At 36.8% G+C, this 20,035-nt stretch overlaps 4 protein-coding genes across 5 annotated transcripts; 2 read left to right on the top strand and 2 right to left on the bottom strand.

The window, feature by feature from the left end:
- LOC109713604 (protein CURVATURE THYLAKOID 1B, chloroplastic-like) lies at window positions 587–2,981 on the bottom strand. 2 transcript variants are annotated; one of them, XM_020237743.1, is made up of 6 exons: window positions 2,684–2,981; window positions 2,175–2,275; window positions 2,021–2,107; window positions 1,775–1,837; window positions 1,379–1,416; window positions 587–947 (listed from the first exon to the last, which is right to left on the bottom strand). In XM_020237743.1, the coding sequence occupies exons 1-6, from the start codon at window positions 2,856–2,858 to the stop codon at window positions 890–892; spliced, it is 522 nt and encodes a 173-aa protein (XP_020093332.1). In that variant the 5' UTR covers window positions 2,859–2,981; the 3' UTR covers window positions 587–889. The 2 variants fall into 2 exon arrangements, with proteins under 2 accessions (XP_020093332.1, XP_020093333.1); XM_020237744.1 differs by lacking the exon at window positions 2,684–2,981 and adding an exon at window positions 2,417–2,645.
- LOC109714509 (50S ribosomal protein L11, chloroplastic) lies at window positions 3,980–6,401 on the bottom strand. Its single transcript, XM_020239180.1, has 4 exons — window positions 6,133–6,401; window positions 5,867–6,039; window positions 5,652–5,715; window positions 3,980–4,513 (listed from the first exon to the last, which is right to left on the bottom strand). The coding sequence occupies exons 1-4, from the start codon at window positions 6,347–6,349 to the stop codon at window positions 4,302–4,304; spliced, it is 666 nt and encodes a 221-aa protein (XP_020094769.1). The 5' UTR covers window positions 6,350–6,401; the 3' UTR covers window positions 3,980–4,301.
- LOC109714541 (protein TRANSPARENT TESTA GLABRA 1-like) lies at window positions 12,093–13,616 on the top strand. Its single transcript, XM_020239216.1, has 2 exons — window positions 12,093–13,093; window positions 13,161–13,616. The coding sequence occupies exons 1-2, from the start codon at window positions 12,162–12,164 to the stop codon at window positions 13,282–13,284; spliced, it is 1,056 nt and encodes a 351-aa protein (XP_020094805.1). The 5' UTR covers window positions 12,093–12,161; the 3' UTR covers window positions 13,285–13,616.
- On the top strand, window positions 18,467–19,516 carry LOC109714328 (probable E3 ubiquitin-protein ligase XERICO). Its single transcript, XM_020238908.1, has one exon. The coding sequence runs from the start codon at window positions 18,726–18,728 to the stop codon at window positions 19,332–19,334; it is 609 nt and encodes a 202-aa protein (XP_020094497.1). The 5' UTR covers window positions 18,467–18,725; the 3' UTR covers window positions 19,335–19,516.

The raw sequence follows: 20,035 nt of genomic DNA, 5'->3' as shown, positions 1-20,035 counted from the left end.
TTTATAAATAATAGATGTCAAAGAAGTGTGCTTGCTTTGATTGACCATGCAGACATATCTATCTTTATAATCTAAGAACTAGGCTCATTCTCCACCTCACAAAAAATAGCTTGATTTTTCATTGACCTAATTCCTATTAAATGTTTTGTGTACATTGCGCTTCGAATTAAACAGTATCTGCAAGTTTCATTAGTGGCATTTCCACTTTAGAAGAGATGTAGCCAACCTTATCAGATTGTCGACGGTATATTTGAGATTAATTTGCTTACATCTCTTGAATTAAGGCTTTTGAGTTTTCAGAACTTCTTCCAGTATGTAAGGGAGCAATCAGATCTCTGTCTTCACATGAAGACATAGATCAACCAATTTTCTGATAGAGAGACTAGCTTGGCTCAAAATATGGAAGAATAGTGTCGAAAAGAAGAGGATTTCGGATCAGGAAAAGCAATCAAAGTCATCTTTTCTTTTTTCCGAAATCCACATTCTAGGATGGTAGAATCAGTCAGAGAAATGTCCCTATTGGGGGAAGGCACCAGAGTTTTGTCTATTGAAGGAACAATTACAACAAATACAAGCAGTGTTATTCTTGATAGAAATTCTTATTTTCTTATTCATTGTCGACAATATGAAAAGATTAACAAACAGATCAGCATTCACTTCACCGATCCAAGCCACTGAAACACAATATGAAATGGAAAATAAGCACATAGCACAATCATTAAACGGATTGTATAGTTTTAGAAGGTTATGCCATACAACAGAATAAACCATGAAAGACTACAACTTTTTTCCTTCCCTCTCACACAATGATCTCCCAGTGGATAAGAATTGGCATTCATTCGACAGCATTTAGTGTTTCTGATGCCACCAATCTATTGATGCTCATCCGTTAGCTGCTCCCGATTATGTTCTCATAGACGCCCTTTATCTTTGCTATCAAAGCTTCCCTGTAATCCATTCAGCATAAGAATCATGATTACAATTACAATTTGTCCAAAGTTTCAGATGATGAAAATTTCAACATAGTTACTACAGAAGAACCGTATATTTATTCATTTTTAGATAGTAACTGTTTACTTCTATCCTTTGTTGATCATATCAGCTTTCCAATTTAGAGAATGCGACAGGCTGCCGCCATATAGAAAATCCTCCTTAAGGATATGGCGACCATAACTCAAAAAAAAAAAAGAAGATTCTGTAGCAAATTATTCCTTTACAAAATAGCTATACAGGGCATTTAAAACCAGAATGCCAGGTAGCTGCAAAATCATGGACATATTTCTTTTCATGGTGTGGCCATAGAGGTGTCTTCATATGGTATTAGTACTAAAGGATCTGAAGTAAAAAAAGAGAAAGAAGAAAAGGGCTAAGAGTATACCTGTCAGGTGTGAAGATCAGGTTTTGGTATGCAAACCACTGCGACAACAGCAAATAGCAGTTAACATAAGCGCATAATCCAACGAGCGACTTCTGTTTCTGCTTCCACTTTTAAGTTGATATCTAGAGTATGTCTCTCAATGGCGGCCTTTTCTAACTTCATTTTGTCAATGAGATGCAGATGTATAGGCTCCAAATTTATATATTTTAGTTTCCATCATGCAAAATAATTTGTCTTCATGAAGTTACAAATGTAGTACACATTCAGCAGGATACTGAATTATTCGCAAGATTATAGATGATAATAGGAACAAAAAAAAAAAACTTAAAATGCACAGTCATTAGTGACAATAATTTATATATAAGAAGATCATATTTGCAGGAAGTAAGAACTCACCCCTGTGTAACCAATTCCAACAAGCTCAAGAATGCCGGGGACAACAGGGAGTCGATCAATTGCCTGCGTATGTTAGCCCTTCTTTAAAGTTCTTCCCAGAAGGAAAAAGATAAAAGAGAAAAAAAGAAATCTAAAATTACTGATCATCAGAAACAAAGAAACCCCGCATCAAACCATTTGATTCGGCATCACTTGTCTGATGCAATCATCATCATACTGATAATTGGATCAAAAACTTTTTAGTACCGAAATCACTCCAGCGGCAGTCCACAATCCGATAATACTGGCAACAGCTAGCGAAGCCACGGCATACTTATCTTCAAGTTTGTCCCACTGTCTAAAAAGAAGAGTTATTATAGTCGATATGCCTACGAATCAAAACAAAACCTAAAAAACTGACCAATTCCTGCACGGGTTTCACAATTTCGGGAAACTCAGTCGTAGCTTCAGCCGGTGATTCTCCTGTTGCCTTTGCAAGGACATTTCTTGCATTTCCATGACCTAAATTGCGCAAGGGAGAGGTGCGATGAGACTTAGGGTAGACGTTATTTCCCTACTTGCAATTACATAAAAGCTCTATTGGCAAATCGCAAACAAACAGGCAATACACAAGGATTTAAGTGTCATGGTACGGGATCATACTGAGCACTTGCCGGCACAATACGGCATAGTATCGTGCCATGTGTCGATATTCATTCAATCGATGTAATTGTTGACTAATTTTGAAAAGATAAGGTTTTGAGCCATGGCGTCCCGATGCGCACACTCCAAACACTTTGGAACTAGATTCCTCCAAAAGCAAACAAATTGAGTGCTTTGAAATGTAGCATCCGTATTCGAATCCGAGTTCACGATCCGAGCAACATTTTCTCTGGGACAAAGAATCGAACACCTGGAGGGCACACTCACCGCAGGAGGCAGTTTGTAGGAGTCCAGGGCACGCGGCGCTGCGCGGCGGCGGAAGCGGCGGGAGGCGGACGCGTCGCGCGGCGTGGCGGCGAGCGGGGGCCTTCGCGCCGGCCAACGCCGGCGAGCGGTGGGCGCAGGTGGCTGCGGCGGCGGCGGCGGCGGAGGAGGAGGCCATGGCGCGCTAGAAAATGCTCTGCGTGTGAGTTTTCTTATTAATTAATTTATTTATTTAAAAATTATTATTTTTATGCGGCGCGAGGATGGGCCGATGGGGCGAATCGCCGAAGGGCCCAACCAATCGCTGGTACGCAAATGGATAACGGTATACAAATTTGCCTGTCTGATGTGGCGTGCTGTGATTGGTTGATGATGCCACTGAATAGGTAAAGGATTTTTCTTTTTCTTTTTCTTTTTCTTTTTTTTTCTTTTTTCTTTTTTCTTTTTTTTTTTTTGGAGGGGAGCATGGAAATTAATCCATGGAGAGATGAGAAAATAGGACAAGAGTAATTAGTTTGGATGGTTATGTTATGTGGCTGGTCCTTATTATTTTTCTAATTCCGGCAAAAATAAAATATAGAACTCTTTCTTTACATACTATCAAGAGTGATTGTGAAAAGGATGTTCCAACTTCCAAGCTTCTTTATTTGAAATTTTGGATATCTTAACATTTTTTATATAAATTTTAATATGATTATGACAAAATAANAAAAAGAGATTAGATAAAAACAAATTTCGCCTATGATGCGCATGCTCTCATATCAAAGATTTAGATGCCGTGGCACAAAATCGTGCCGAAAATTTGCCGGTACAGTACAGCTCGATGTGTGCCGAGCCGTACCGATACGTGTCGGTCAAAAAAATTTTTATGTGCCGACACATAATAACATGAAATATTTATTTTCTTTAGCAACAGAATATTCTAACTATTTATTATGTATTTTTATCATATTTTTTGAACTTTATTAAAAAAATTATTTATTAATTTAAAGAATAGAGAGTTATGAAATGTGCCATCGGCACAAAATCTGTATCGTGCCAGTATCTTGTTGGCATGATGAATACGACCCGTGCCGACGGACACTTAAAACCTTGTCTCATATCATGATCAGCTTTAGAGAGCCTTTTTGGTCCGGTCAGATTTTGAAGAAAAACTGGTTATTCTTTTAAAAAAAGGAACCAAAATGGAGTAAAAAGAAAAAATCTGAAAAATCAAACCGTACAGAACCAAACTGAATCTTCAACTTGGAAGCTTATGTATAATAAGATGTACAGCTATTCTAAGCAAGACCTGCAATAACTGTTCTCAGTTATCCCCCGCAATCCCATTTCGCAAACATTTTTCTTTTTATTACAAAAGAATAGCGGGAATAACTTTCGTTATATGATATCTCCACACCAAGCGCTAACCGAGGCTCTTCATATAGCCTGTACATCAAGCCCAATAGTGCTGTGCCATGTATAAGCTACTGATAGATTATCAACTCTATAAATGATAAGCAGCATGAAATATCTGAAGACCAATGAAGCAGCTTCACCGCGCAACTTTCGAATACACAATCTACTGTTTCATCCACTATTATAGGAAAATTGATGAGGAAATGACAAGGCAGCGAATAGGCTATAATACAATAGCTTTCTTCTTTGGCTCGAGAACTGGCGGCTCGACGTCGATGCCCATATTGGCTGCAGTGCCTGCTATGATCCTCATGGCCGACTCGATACTCTTGCAGTTCAAATCCGGCAACTTCTCCGTTGCTATCGCACGCAGCTGCTCGATTGTTACCTTCCCAACCTTCTCTCGCTTCGGCTCTTTTGAACCCTTCTCAGCACCTGATTAAGCATCTCGAACAGCAAAAGAAATTAGCAGCAAAAGAAATCAGAGAACGCGCCATATCTTCCATGGCATCTCTCACTAATATATGGCAGAGTTTGGGTAACAATCATATTTATATGTATCACAGCGTATTTAATCAGAATTTATCCAAGATTTTGGAATATGATAATTGCGAAGTAGAGACAAGAAGTTTGTAAAACAATATGTTAGAATTCCTGGCTGTGGCGGGAATTTGAAATGAAAGCAAGTTTTGCAAACTGGGGCTTCCGATGAATTGTTGGTTAAATATACTTTTTAAAGTGACTCCCGGGCTTTTAAATCCATCCAGAGGATTCAAGCTGAAGCTCAAAACAGAATCCCCAATATGCTGCAAAAACTAGTCTCCTACTTCCTTTAACGATATCTATCATTTCCTAAAAGGGCATTGTTCAGCATATGATTCAATACAAAGGATGCTAGAATGAATAGAAAAAAAATTATGAATTAGATGCATTGCTAATGTATGCATTATGTATCCATGATCGACTGCCATAAAATCAAGCTAAACATCAGAAGAAGAAGAAAAAAATCACATACTACCAACTTAAAAAAAAAGTTTTGCCTCCTTAGATCTCCATTACTTCACATCCTCAAAGGATTGAATTCGTTCAATTATAGAGGATGATAACTGGTTTACCGGAAAATCAAACGTTATATACTTCTCTTTCTGAATAGTACTGTCCAGGTTGCAAACTTTGGTGCGCTTATTCCTTAATCCAAACTAATCTTTTGTTATCTTGATCCTTCTCCATAAAACATTGGAAGTCACTGAAGCATTAAATTGTGAGGAATGTCGATAATCCGCTAACAAAGTTAAGCAAGAATTGACAAAGAGATGCTAACACATACGGGAACGCATTAAACCTGTTCTAGTTAATAATATGCTAAATCATAGAAGAGCGTAACTTTCCGATGAGCATATGCAGTATCTTTCGGTAAGGAACACAACATGTATAATAAACCTAAAACAAGTTGATAACACGCATTTCAAATAGCATATCAATGGTTTATAAAAACAAGTATTTGCAGAACATTTTTAAAGATTATAAAGAAGAACATATACAGCTCCGTCATATTTTCATTAAAAAAACAAACCTGCAGCCTTAAGGAGCAAAACTGAGGCAGGGGGAGTCTTCAAAATGAAGGTAAAGCTCTTATCCTGTTCATAGACAACGTAGATTAGTAAATCTACTGCAATAAAGAAGAAACTTTAAACAAAAGCTACCAAAGTTAGAATCTTTACACAAGATGCTTAGAGAGAAAATCAAAAGCAAAATTTCCTTAATTCTCATAACCAAGTGGTAGCTCACATCAAATACTGTGATTTCCACCGGAATCACGTATCCGGCCTTGTCCGCGGTCTTGGCATTGTACTCCTTGCAAAACGCCATGATGTTCACGCCCTTCGACCCGAGCGCCGGCCCCACTGGGGGCGCAGGAGTCGCCTTACCCGCCTCCAGAGCGAGTTTTACGATTCCCACCACTGCGACAAAACAACAAACACCTTGAGGGCACGAACAGGAGCAAGGATGAAACAGCTATCAGGGAAAACGAAGGAAACACATTTGAGAGATACCCTTCTTGGGTTTCCCCCCGGGCTTCGGAGGCGCCATGGATTTGACGGTGAGGGGCCTCGGAGTGGCCGTGGGAGAGCGTCCTCTGCGGAGAGACGTGGACGAAGGAGAAGAAGAGGAGGAGAGGGAGGGGGAGGAGAAGCGGGGGAGGAAGGAGGAGAGCGAGGTTTTGGTGGAGAAGGGGGAGGAGAGGTGAGGGAGGGAGAGGGGGGTCGCCATGGCTGTGGCCGCGGGAGTAGAGAGAGAGAGAGAGAGAGAGAGAGAAAGAGAGAGAGAGAGAGAGGATGGGGGGAGAGTGGAAAGGATAAAGTATTTAAGAAATAGAGGAAAGAAAATTAAATAAGATCCAATAATTTAAATTTTGGATTTTTTTTTAATTTAGTGCCCGCAAAACTTTTTCTTTTTTTTTTTTTTACGTATTATCCTAACAAATTTATATTTATATAAATAGTCATTTCATTGCCATGTAAGTGTCTAATGGTGTTATTAAATTGAACACAATGATTTAATCGCCACATTCTTTTTATATTTTTTATTATTCTTAAGTTAAAAAAAAAGATTAAAGTGTGAATATGAATACGGTGATTGATTCATTACGTTCAACTTAAAATTGTCAACGTGACACTCACGTGGCAAAGAGAGAACTATATATATATATAAATATAAATTTACTAGGACTATTTATATATATATATATATTTTTTGAGGATGCTAAACATAAAGAAAGCCCTTAAAATTTTTGATAGAAGTGTTTTTTTTTTTTTTTCAGAGAGATAGGTAGCACGCTATCCGTTTCGTTTATTTCATTTAAAAATAAAATTAGCTAGAAATATAAATCAACTAGGATTCAAATTTGGGACCACGGATATCAATCATCAAATCCTTTACTACTTGCTATATGGACAGCAGGTTTGACAGAAGTGTTAACAGTGTTGACGTCACATGATCATTCGATTTTACATCGGCTTTTCTCCTAGGGAAGTGTTTGTTTCATTGCAAACTATCCTAGAAAATAAATTTTGGTTGAAATAATATTTTTTTTTTTATCTGTTTACATTTTTTGAAAAATGTTATTTTTTCTAAAAACTTCAGATTTTATACAAAAGTTGTAATTTTATTTTTCCAATTCTATATCTTAAAAACTCAAAAAAAAATCTTATTTTTTTTAAAAAAAATAAATTTTTATGTATTTTTGAGAAACCAAACACATCCTTTTAATTTTTTCTAAATAGATAATAAAGTTGCGAGTTTGCATCGTATGTAAACTTACGGTCGGTCTCTCATAGTCATAGCTTGTGCATCAGCATTTTTTTCCTTCGATTTATTGGCTTTACTGGCACAACCGAGCGAGATTGAATGGATTCAAAAGAGTTACAAAAAAAAGAAAAAAAAAAATCATGCCTTTTAGAGGAGCCAAGGAGTGGGCTGGTATGCTGAGAGAAGCTTCCAAATTATTTTCGATGTTCGGATTTTCGAATCGACGATCGGCTCCCTTAGAGTTGATCTAGAATATTTGAAGTACCTAGAAAATAAATTTTGTGATTTTTGATATCATTTGACTAGTGATCGAAGTTGCTCAAAATCAATAATTTTAACGGCCGTGGTGAGCCGGTTGTAAGTTTAACGGTGTAGAAATATCTAAATCACATGAAATTTTGATAGAAAATTCTTTATACTATATAAAACAAGATCAATAACTTTGATCTAAAATTTTATTGTCATATCATCATATTTTGTAAGATTTTTATTTTCAGCCGTTGATTTTGAGCCACTTCGATTACTAGGCAAATGATATCGAAAAATCGCAAAATTTATTTTCCAGATACTTCAAATACTCTAGATCAAGTCTAATGGAGCCGATCGTCAATTCGAAAGTCCGAATATCGAAAACAAAGTGAAAGCACGGAGCCCTCCGTATTTCCATAAGCATCCTAGCCGCACTTGGAGCCAAGTATAGTTAGTTAATTCAGATTCGGCAAAAATTCGGTACGGGTATAATTCGAATAAAATTCGTCTTCTAATTTTAAATTCGTTGAAAAATATGGCTAAAAAATGGATTCATCAATTATTCGGATACGTGATTTATACGGATAATATACGTTCGCCAATTAAAAATTTGGGATAAAAAATTCGGCTATTAAATTAAATTTTTTTTCTCTCAAGATTTATGCTATTAGCATAAATATTCATATTTCTTAAGAATATAAGAATAAATAGCTACAAAATTAAGCTAATTAAGTAAAAAATTCAGAAAGATTTTTTTTTTTTTTTTTTTTTTTTTTTTCTGTATTTTTCTGTTTTGGGCCAGCCGGCCCATCAGCGCGTGCTGGAGCGCGTGCGGGCGCAACGCGTTTTTTAGGCTGAATAATTCAGCTTATGCGTATAATACGCGAACAAGTATTTTTTATCAAAAAATCATGTTTTTTTTCGAATTTTTCAAAAAATATGAATTCGACCATTTAATTCATTTTTTCAAAAAATCATGGATAATTCGTCAATAATTCGCGAATTAACTAACATAAAAGCCAAGTACCTTCTAAACTATAAAGGGTCTATTGTCTATTTGTTTTGTCAAAGTCACAAACTATCGCCGTAAGAGTCTGTGCCATTTGTGAACTTACCTTCCGTGCTCGTTGTCCGTTCAATTGAAAAATTTTCGACTTTTTAATTTATTTTTTTAGAAAATTAATATTAAAAATATTTTTTTTACGATTTAATATATTTTAAATATATTTTTAGAGTTAAATTTCGTTATCTATATAAAATTACTATTTTACCTTTTCGAATATACCCTTCCACCGTCACATTTTTTTCTTATTTCTTCTTAAGTTAGGGACACAAAATTTTTTTTTATTTTTTATTTTTTCAAATATATTCTTTTAGCATCACTAATATTTCTTATTTGCTCTTAAGTTAAGAGCAAAAGAGACATTTTATTTTTTATTTTTAACTCTTGTTGATATTTAACTTATGTTTAACCAAGTTAACTTAACAAGTAGTACCGCATGAGTATTTTGGAATAACAGAGAAACATATGAGAAGTATATTGAAAAGAAAAAAAAAATTATAGGTAAATAAGATATTTTCCAAGTTTTGAGAGGTATATAGATAATTATTTCAATAAAAAAAGTTCTACACCCATAAAATGAAAAGAAAAGAAATCAACAAAAAAAGAAAGAAAAGGAATAAAGAGTTAAATATATATATATTTTTGGTAAATTTCAATTTGCACCCAAAATGATTTAGCTTATTGTACTTATCATTATATGATTCAAAAAGTTGTACTTAACTATTTATAATTTTGTGTATATTTTTATTCAAAAATCAATTACTAATAAAATAGCAAAGTACAATTTCTTTATAACTACAAAATAATTAAGCATAATTTTTTGAATATCAAGATGACAAAAAAAAAGCTAAACACAGAATAATTAAATATAAACCATAAAATAATAAAATAATAAAATAAACTAAACCAATGAGACAAAGTAAAATTTGTCCTTATTTTTTTCATTCACCATGAATGATTTTTTCTAAAAAAAATTATTTATTTTGCTTGTGCAAAATACCAGGTCTTTGAAAGAGAGTGATCATGCCACAATCTTTTTTTAAGTAGAACCCCAGAAATGGTCTACCCATGTGCTCTCAAATTAAAGATCAACTACATTTTAGTCATTTGACTTCTTGTAATTTTTTTTTTTTAATTTTTTGACAATTAGATGTAGTTTTATTGCATTTAGTTATAGTAGTTGGATATTATAACCATTAATTTTAATCCTCAAATTTTAATTTATTATAATATCTAGCTCGACTTTTGAAATTAGTACAATTAAATCTATAATTCTTACTTAGATTAAATAATGAGAGATCCAAAAATTCATACAAAAAATTTTACTTGAATCATTTGTGATTCCTCTTTACCGACAAAAGCCCGTACTCAACAAAATACATTATTTTGAGGACGGATTTTTTTTTATGAAATCAAAACTTATCTTGTCTTTCACTCATTTATATATATAGTATAATTATACTAGTTAAAACACAAATATAACGTTGCATTTATTTTTAAGTAAATAATACTAAAATTAAAAAGCAGAACATTTTGAAGTATGGTTTTCAAATAAAAAAACCTAGATGTCTTATTTTTAAGGCTTAAGCATTGGTAATAGATTTATATGTATTGAGACGTCTTCATAATATTTTAAATGTTGAACTTTAAATATCATTCCTGTAGTTTTATATTTTCTCACTTTAGTATTATGTGGTTTAAAGTGTATAATTTTCATATTTTATGGTTTGATTTTTTTCTTTTATTTTTGTCGCCACTTTCTTTAACTCTCTGTTAAATCATACATATAAAAAACTTCATATACCTCACCTATAATTTATCGAATATTTATTTTAGTACCCTATAGTTTACCAAAATTTTATTTTAGTACAATATGATTTTAACTTTGTCGCTAATTTAACGAAAAAAATAATTTGGAGGATAATGAAAAGAGAAAATCGAAACCACATGATTCTAAAGTGATATATTTTAAACTATAAGATATTAAAGTGAAAAAAAATTGAAATCACATATGTGGTATTTAAAATTTTTTCAATTTTAAAATCTTAGAAGGTTGAAGTGTAATTGCCCCCTCTCCCCCCTCCCCCCCCCCCGTATAAAACTCCGAGGGAGGTCGGTCGAGGTAGTGGGTGGAAACGAGCCGAGCTCGCAGCGAGCTTATCTTAGGCTCAAATATCGACTTTTGAAATTAATTCAGTTTAATTATAAACTCAAATGGGATTAAATTTAATTCAAGCCGAGCTCGAGCGATGACTAATTTCGAGTCGGAGGAGCTCGAGCCCTCGAGCCGCGTGAAATCTCAACATCATACCGATCATAGTTTTAATTGTATAAAATGATTATCTATAATTTGATCAAAATATGGCTAATAGTTCAAAGGTATAAAATATTTTCATAAAATATTGGTTATATATCATAAAAAAATTAATGAGTGAATATCTAATCTTTCAGCCTCACATGTCTTTTTTTTCCGCCTTACAATCTCCACATTATTTAATTTTCATTTTCAGTCAACATAATAATTAAATTATTAGATAATTTGATTAAACATAACCAATCATATGTAACTATGTGAAAGAAAAAAGAAAGGAAAATACATAAATTTAGTAAAATTTTGCTCTTTTATTGTTCTATGGTTTGTTTTATGGCCAACAATATTGTCCAATTTTAAACTAAATTCAGAATATTTCACATCACCTATAATAATTAAACATAATTATATATTATATATTTTTATATATATATATATATATATAATATATATATCTATATATATATATATATATAATATAGTATAGTATATAATATATATATACGTGTGGAGAACTACATATGCTATTAAATATAGAGGATTTGATGTTTTGGAATTTTTGACCCTTTGATTAAGAATTGTATGATTGGGATGATTGCGATCCTCCCTAGGATTAAATAATATCCCATAAGATTGGGTGGTCCCTACAAGATAATAATAGTATTAATTCAAAAAAATAATTAGTTGATTTAAAAATCAAAAAATCGAAAGCACCAGATCTTCTATACTTTCGATAACATAGTGTATATATATATATATATATATATATATATATTCGAGCTTTTCGAGCCTAATTCGAACGAGTCGAGTAATACTCAAGCTCGACTTAAAATAAATTTCGAGCCTTTTTTTTTGTTCAAGCTCGGCTCATTTAATTTCGAGTCGAGCTTGAGTGAGCCAAATATTGAGTCGAACTCGCAATCCGTAGGTAAATGCCCTATCAGATGAACGGCCGAGATTTAAGCAAACCCATGGTGGGCGCCACTCCCCCGTGGCACGTGCCGGTTGACCAAGCCGGCTCGTTGACCGTCGGATGCGTTGCTTTTGCAGAAAAAATCCCCCCTTGCTCTTATTCTTAATTTGCTCGTCGTCCTCGCTTGATTCCTCCTCCTCCTCCTCCTCCTCCTCCTCCCATCGTCGTCGTGGGAGCCATGGAGCAGCAGAGCTCGACCCAGGAGTCCCCTCTCTCCACCAACCCCTTCGTCTACACCTTCGAGTCCCCCCACCCCGTCTACGCCATGGCCTTCGCTCCCTCGTCCTCCTCCTCCTCCTCCGCTGCTGCTGCTGCTTCGTCGTCGTCCTCGCCTCGCCTCGCCCTGGGATCCTTCGTCGAGGACTACTCCAACCGCGTCGACATCGTCTCCTTCGACGAGGACTCGCTCTCGTTCCGCGCCGACCCCGGCCTCTCCTTCGAGCACCCCTACCCGCCGACGAAGCTCCTCTTCCACCCCAGCCCCTCCCAACCCCTCCTCGCCTCCTCCTCCGACTTCCTCCGCCTCTGGCGCCTCCCCGCCGACCCCGCGTCGTCGCCGTCGCTATCCCCCGCCGTGGAGCTCCGGTGCGTCCTCAGCAACAGCAAGTCGAGCGACTTCTGCGCGCCGCTCACGTCCTTCGACTGGAACGAGGCCGAGCCCCGGCGCGTGGGCACCTGCTCCATCGACACGACGTGCACGGTGTGGGACGTGGAGCGCGGCGCCGTGGAGACGCAGCTCATCGCCCACGACAAGGAGGTGTACGACATCGCCTGGGGCGAGGCCGCCGTGTTCGCCTCCGTCTCCGCCGACGGCTCCGTCCGCGTCTTCGACCTCCGCGACAAGGAGCACTCCACCATCATCTACGAGAGCCCCCGCCCCGACACCCCGCTCCTCCGCCTCGCCTGGAACAAGGTCGACCGCCGCTACATGGCCGCCGTCCTCATGGACAGCGCCCGCGTCGTCGTCCTCGACATCCGCTCCCCCGCCGTCCCCGTCGCCGACCTCCACCGCCACGCCGCCCCCGTCAACGCCGTCGCCTGGTCCCCCGCCGCCCCCCGCTCCCTCTGCTCCGCCGCCGACGACGGCCACTGGTCCGCCGCCCACCCCGACTGGATCGCCATCGCCTTCGCCAACAAAGTCCAGATGCTCAGGGTCTGACCACCAACGACGACGACNCGCCATCGACCCCGCCATGCTCTACACCGCCGGCGCCGAGATCAACCAGCTCCAGTGGTCCGCCGCCCACCCCGACTGGATCGCCATCGCCTTCGCCAACAAAGTCCAGATGCTCAGGGTCTGACCACCAACGACGACGACAACAACGACAACCACATCTCCGTCCACAAGGTATTTCATTCCTTCCAAATATTACATCTTTATGCTTAGGACACTTAACTATTGTGTTCGTACTGCTAAGATGAGATTGCTATTTGGATGAGGTGTTAAATCGTCTGAGTGTGAATTGTTATTGAATTGAATAGTAGTAGAATTGGAGCGCACTTCTTACGATTCTTCGCTTTGGAGTCAATGAATGTATGCTTTGTAAATCGGATTGTTTACGGCCCATCTTGGTGCAGAATTGTCCCTACTTGTTCTTGAAATGCAATAGGATCATGCTTTTTTACCAAAGTAGAAGTTCGGTTGCTTTAACTACGTATATAAGTTGCTGTAGGGCTTCTGTTGTGCCCAGTAGACGTTCTAAACTGCAGGGAAGCATGCATACTTCTTGAATCAGGTACTAGTAATCTGTCTACCTGCTTAGTTTGTGGATTTGCCTGTTGATTTTAATTGTCATCGATTTGATTTAAGTCATTGGAGAGAGCTTGGAATTGCTTGATACTGTGTGTATGACATGTTCTGCAGTAACAGAATTTGCGGCTGTTTATGAATTATCCACTCTGTCGTCATTAAGGCACCGACAAAGGTTAAAAAGGAGACCAAATTATACGTATACACATGGAAAGAAAAACCGTATTCCCGCCATCGCTCTCTTGCTTTATACCTCGTACGCTGTAAAAATAAATAGAGCGATTTGCTTTTTGCTGCTCTACTTATAGCATATACATACTTCTTCGGTATAACAGGAGGATATCTCTCGTCTTATAGCGTGTACATGGGTCAGCGACAAGTTTCACTCATATCTATATGTTTGTCACCTAATTAGTAATGTCAATAGCATGTAGAATTCTATATATATTTTCTTTTGCAGCAATGTCGAGTCTTTCTTCATTAAATCTGCTTGCTTACTATCCGCATAGTCCTTTCCTGCTATCTTTCTTTTCCTCTTCTTTAACTCAAAGGAATGAATTTTCGGATCAAAGGAAAATTTCTCTTCTTCTTGAGTTTGGAAAATAGAAATTTGTAGGAAATGATGTTACTCGTTGAAAGAGGAAAAGAAGTGTAGTCATTCAAAGGGGCCATTTGAAAAGCTATTCATGTAGATGTATTCTAAACTCTCCTATGACTATGATGTATGTTCGCGTTTCGAGATTAAACTAGTTCAAGAAATAAAAATAACCTAAGAGAGAAAAAAGAGTCGAAGAAGATAGAAATCGGAATAAGGGCATAAGAACATCACTTGTTCATACAATGGCTGGGTGCATGCGATATTTGGGCAAATATAAGCATGGATTAATCTTTATGGGAGATAGACATTGATTAGGCTTGGGAAGTTATCGCAAGTTATTTGTTCTGAAGAGGTAGCAAAATGCATTTTTTATAGTTATGTAAAAAGATTCTGATATCTGAAGCTCAGCAATTTTCCTCTTTATGTGTTGCTGCTGTTTGCATGCATGTCATAATATCATGCTTTGCTTGCTTACTCGACTAGTTTCTACCCAGTTTCTGTTTTCCGTTGAGGTTTTGATGATGTTAGAGCATTATGCTGGCATCTTTAGTTACAGTTCAATTTATGATCTTAAATATAATAATAATTCCTGTAAAATGTGAAGTTAAGGGGAATCAAGGTATTCTTTTGTTTCTCTGTTATTTTTGTTTGCAATGCATTGTTGGTTTTTTGGGAATTGCTTTTCAAGAAACAACTTTCAGTCACTTACCATTCGAGCTTTCATCTTTCTTGATAACAATCTTCTTAACTGAATCGCGAAATCCTAACTCTTAACCAATACCATTTCCTTATTTTTGTTCTATTCAATCTTGTTCTGGATTCGGAGGACCAAAATAGCGACTATTAATTCTCTCTTCCAAACATTAGTGAGTTATGATTGCAATTTGAGACCCTCTTTGTAGTGAATTCGTACTATTCCATCTCTATCTGTCGCGACCTCTGACGCTGTCGAATTCCCCAAATCCTTGTTCTCAACTAATACTTATTTCTTACCTAATTTGTTGTGCATTAGGGTTGCTTTTTGATATGGTAGTTAAAAAGAGATAGATAAAATGTAACTGCTTAATTTATTAACTCCCTACTCAAAGCAATTGCTTATATTTCTGTACTTAGCTTAACTGCTTTGTCTCTTACTTAGTTTAATTTATTTCTTTACTTAGTCTAATTAGTGTGGAGTTAGTGGTATAAGCGAGTCAATAACCACTCAAATTGTAGTCGTGTAGTTGTAGCTTTATTGGTTGGAATAGTGTATGGTATGTGTATGGTATGGCACAAAAATTTAGTCAATTAAATATTATATATGAAAATTAAATCTGATGGAGCAAAACATATATATATATATATATATATATATAGAGCATGGCTGCTGTGCTCTCAGGAGCACAGAGGCCTCCGTGCTCCTGAGCCGTTTTCGATGATGGAATTTTCGAATCGACGATCGGCTCCGTTAGACTTGATCTAGCGCATTTGAAGTTTCTAGAAAATAATTTTTGCGATTTTTCGATATCATTTACCTAGTGATCGAAAGGATTCAAAATCCATAATTTTTAATGATTGATATATGCCGTTTTCAAATTTAACGGTGTAGAAGTATTCAAATCAGATGAAATTTTGGTAGAAAATTCTTTATTCTATCTACAACAAGATCTATATTTCTGATCGAAAATTTTAATGCTATATCACCACTTTTTATAGGATTTTTATTTTCAGCCGTTAAAAATTATTGATTTTGAATCCTTTCGATTGCTAGGTAAATGATATCGAAAAATCGCAAAAATTATTTTCTAGAAACTTCAAATGCGCTAGATCAAGTCTAACGGAGCCGATCGTCGATTCGAAAATTCCATCATCGAAAACGGCTCAGGAGCACGGAGGCCTCCGTGCTCCTGAGAGCACAGCAGCCTTGCTATATATATATATATATATATATATATATGGGCATGAGTACTTTATAAAGCGAGATAGGTAACTTTAGAAGGAACACAATTTTATGGAACGTGGTTTATTAAAATTGCATGAAATAACCTCTCACAGTTAAGTTCTGAATCATGCATGAGGATGTAATGCAAGTGCAACGTTATAGATCACCTCATAAAAGGTATACTCTTAGGAGTAAATCAGCATTTCGAAATTGATGTTTTATTGAATTGAATGTCATGTTTGAAAATTATAATAATAAACACTGACGTTCTTGTCAGCCCTGTCAAGCACACAGTCTAAGATCATCGGACGATGTAATACTTGTCTATCCTGCCATAGTCTGTCATCTTGTCATTCGAATCTTGACAGAGCCAATCACCAGCCGAAAGTGTATGACGACTCTTAGTTGAGCCAAGGTAGGTTTTCGGCCTTAAATGAAGGGATGTGTGGTTAGAATGATAGTGGTCCCTTAAGATTAAGTATGTTGTTGGTTGAATAGTATGATTTAACGAATGAAAATAATCAAAGGAATAGATCTAACGGTGGAAAACTCGATAATACCAAACGCTTGGTACTATCGATAATATAGTAGCTGAACTCATGATAATAAATCAATTACTAATTATTATATGGAGTCCAATTGCAATACTTTGGAAGTATTGAGGTTTTGATATTTTTACTTCATTTCCGATGATAGATGGTTAACTTCCTTAGGCATGACTTACATTATTAAAAGCATGTGGAGTTTAAATCTTGTAAATTTTCAGAATTATTTAATAAACAATAAATAGTCTTAAAATGAACAATGGAAAATAAAAATTTTATAAACAATGATGATATACAACACTAAATTCAAAACAAGGTATTGATTTTATTTTATATAGCGAAAAGAATTTGTTAGCAAAATTTTACTTAATTTGAATTATTTTGCATAGGTAAATTTACAAACCTATCACATCAGCTATTAAAATTTTTAATTTTAAAGCCTTTTATTTATTAAGTAAATTAATGATGTTGACAAATTAATAAATTTAATATTTAAATACTTTCAACAGTACATATCATGATTAATGTAAGTGTGTTCTAGCATCCGGCTGCTATATTACGGAAGCTACCGTGCGATCAAGTTGTTTTCGATGATGCGACTTCTAAATCGACGATCAACTTTATTTGACTTGATCTATCTTACTAAAAGTATTTAAAAATAAAATTTTATAATTTTTTAATATTATTTATCTATCAAACGAGTAGTTTAAAAATAAGTGGCTGAATAAAATAAAACCACAGAGGCTATATGCGTAGAAATGGAACCCATCAGTACAATGTTACACGGGATGTGTTCTCACCGAGTTTCCATTAAAATAACTAAGTGAGCCGTATAATTCACTCTACGTTCAAATTTTAGAGGTTTACTCTAATCTAAAAAAAATTTCTTCAAATTTTTGCATCATATTAGACGACCACTTAAAGCGGAATCAATAAACTTGAATGAGACCCGCCGTTTCTAGAGCAAGTGGTGGTAAAGGGCTTGGTGGTTGGTATCCGAGATCCAAGTTTGAATCCTAGTTAATTTACATTTCTAGCTAAGTTTATTTCTAAATGAAATAAACGAAACGGATAGCGTACTATCTATCTCTCTCAAAAAAAAAAAAAAAAAAAAAAAAAAACTTGAATGAGGAGCTCCTGATATTATTATTATTATTATTATTATTATTATTATTATTATGAATTGAGCTTCTATGTTTTTAAAAATATAAGTCATTGGTACTTGTAAGTTTTTAGCCCTTGGATTAAGGAATGTGCGGTTAAGATGATGTGGGCCCCCTATGGTTGAGTGGGTGGTTGGTTGAATAGTATAATCTAACGGGTGAAAATGATCAAAGGCGTAGATCTAACGATAAAAAATTTACAAGCACCAAATACTTGATAATTTTACAAGCACCATAGCCAGACTCTTATTATTATTATTTTTTATGTTGCTCTGTGCGTGTTCACGTTGGTTGGGGCAACAAATTAACTAGTAGGAGAATTGCAGCTATTTCTGGTACAAAGCGTAGGAAAGCTGTAGCAGGTCGGCCGTGTCTTTCCAATGACTTGCTTGACCCTCCAGCAATAGAACATTCTTGTGACACGGTAACACACACACACGTATTTAAAAATGTACAACCCCCTCACCTATATAGATCGTAATGAAGTAGATGCCTAAACTATTATTGATAGTAAAATTTATAAGTTGATTGATTAAACTCAAAATATTATTATGGAGGGGCCATTTCAGAACTGCGCATAATACAGGGGGTCTCCTTATATGCAATTTTATTTTTACCTACCTAGGAGAAAAAAAGAAAAAAAGTAATAACAAAATAACTTTTCCAAGCTCCTACTATATATATATATAAGTAGTAGTGTAGAACTCACAGTCACGGTTCCAATTAAGCAAATTGCGTTTAATTAATTCCATTCCATTCCATTCCATGGGGTTTCTCCCCTGCTCCAGCTACGTGATGATGCTCCCGAAGCCCCTGGTGTTGTTCCTCCTCCTCCTCGACTGCTTCAGCTTCTCATTCTCGTACCTCCTCCACGTCCTCGGCCTCAAGCCCTACCCCCATGCAACGCTCCTCCCTCCCTGGGACGACTACGCCCTCTACCTCCAAGCAACATCGCCGACCACCACCGCCGCCGACCTGCCGCTGCCGCTGCTGCTGCCGCTGCCGCATCCTCCTTCCCCCGCGACCACCGCTTCTCCTTCCGCCGCCGTTACGGAGACCCTCCGCGTCGTGCACTACTTCGAAATCTTCTCAAAGAAGCAGCAGCAGCAGCTCAAACAGCTCACCGCTGCGGCGGCGGAGGAGGAGGAGGAGGAGGAGGAAAATGCCGTTTGCGTGGTTTGCTTGGAGGAGTTTGCGGGGGAGCACAGGGTGAGGGAGCTGGGGAACTGCGACCACGCGTTCCACGCGGCGTGCATCGATCGGTGGGCCGAGACGGGCCGCGCCACGTGCCCGCTGTGCCGCTCCCCGCTGCAGCCGACGTCGCCGCAGCGCAGGAGCCCGGAGACGCCTGGTGGGGTGTGGTTTCCACGATAACAGGCGCGCCTCTTGCTAGGTTCTTCCTAGTAGTTTAGTTCGCAGAATTTTTTTTTTTTTTTTCCATTTGCACAAGGCAATTTTGCCGTCCATTCGCTTCGAAATGTATTAAGACGCACCAATGATGTGTCTCTGTATCTTTTATTTTTTAAAAAAAATTTATAAGCGCTGAATTATAGCAACTGAGATATAGATTGTATCTACATTTTAGTTTTATAGGGCAATTGCTTATATACCTCTGAAAAGATTTCGACTTTTCGATTTACCTCTCTTAGAAGGGTAATATTGAAAATATCTTTTCTACGTTTCAACTTATTTCTAATATACAGTTAAAATCTGTTAATTAACTCTGTTATCTCTGTAAAATTACTATTTTGCCCTTTCAAATATATCCTTCCACCATCACTGACTTTCTTATTTGTCCTTCAAGTCAGGGGCACAAAAAATATTTTGACTTTTGGTCTTTTCTAATATACCTCTGTACCGTCACCAACATTTCTTATTTGCCCTTAAGTTAAGGACAAAATTGGTATTTTAAATTTTTTTAATTGTGGTAGATGTTTAACTCACGTTTAACCCAAGTTAGCTTAATTAACAGAAGATAACTGCGGGGGTATTTTGTAATAACGGTGGAACATATGAGGGGTATTTTAGAAAGAAAAAAAAAATATGGATAAATCGGATATTTTCAAGCAATTATT

This window comes from Ananas comosus, linkage group 8, assembly GCF_001540865.1.
Source record: "Ananas comosus cultivar F153 linkage group 8, ASM154086v1, whole genome shotgun sequence".
Lineage (NCBI taxonomy): Eukaryota > Viridiplantae > Streptophyta > Magnoliopsida > Poales > Bromeliaceae > Ananas > Ananas comosus.
This window is presented reverse-complemented; position numbering and strand designations above follow the sequence as displayed.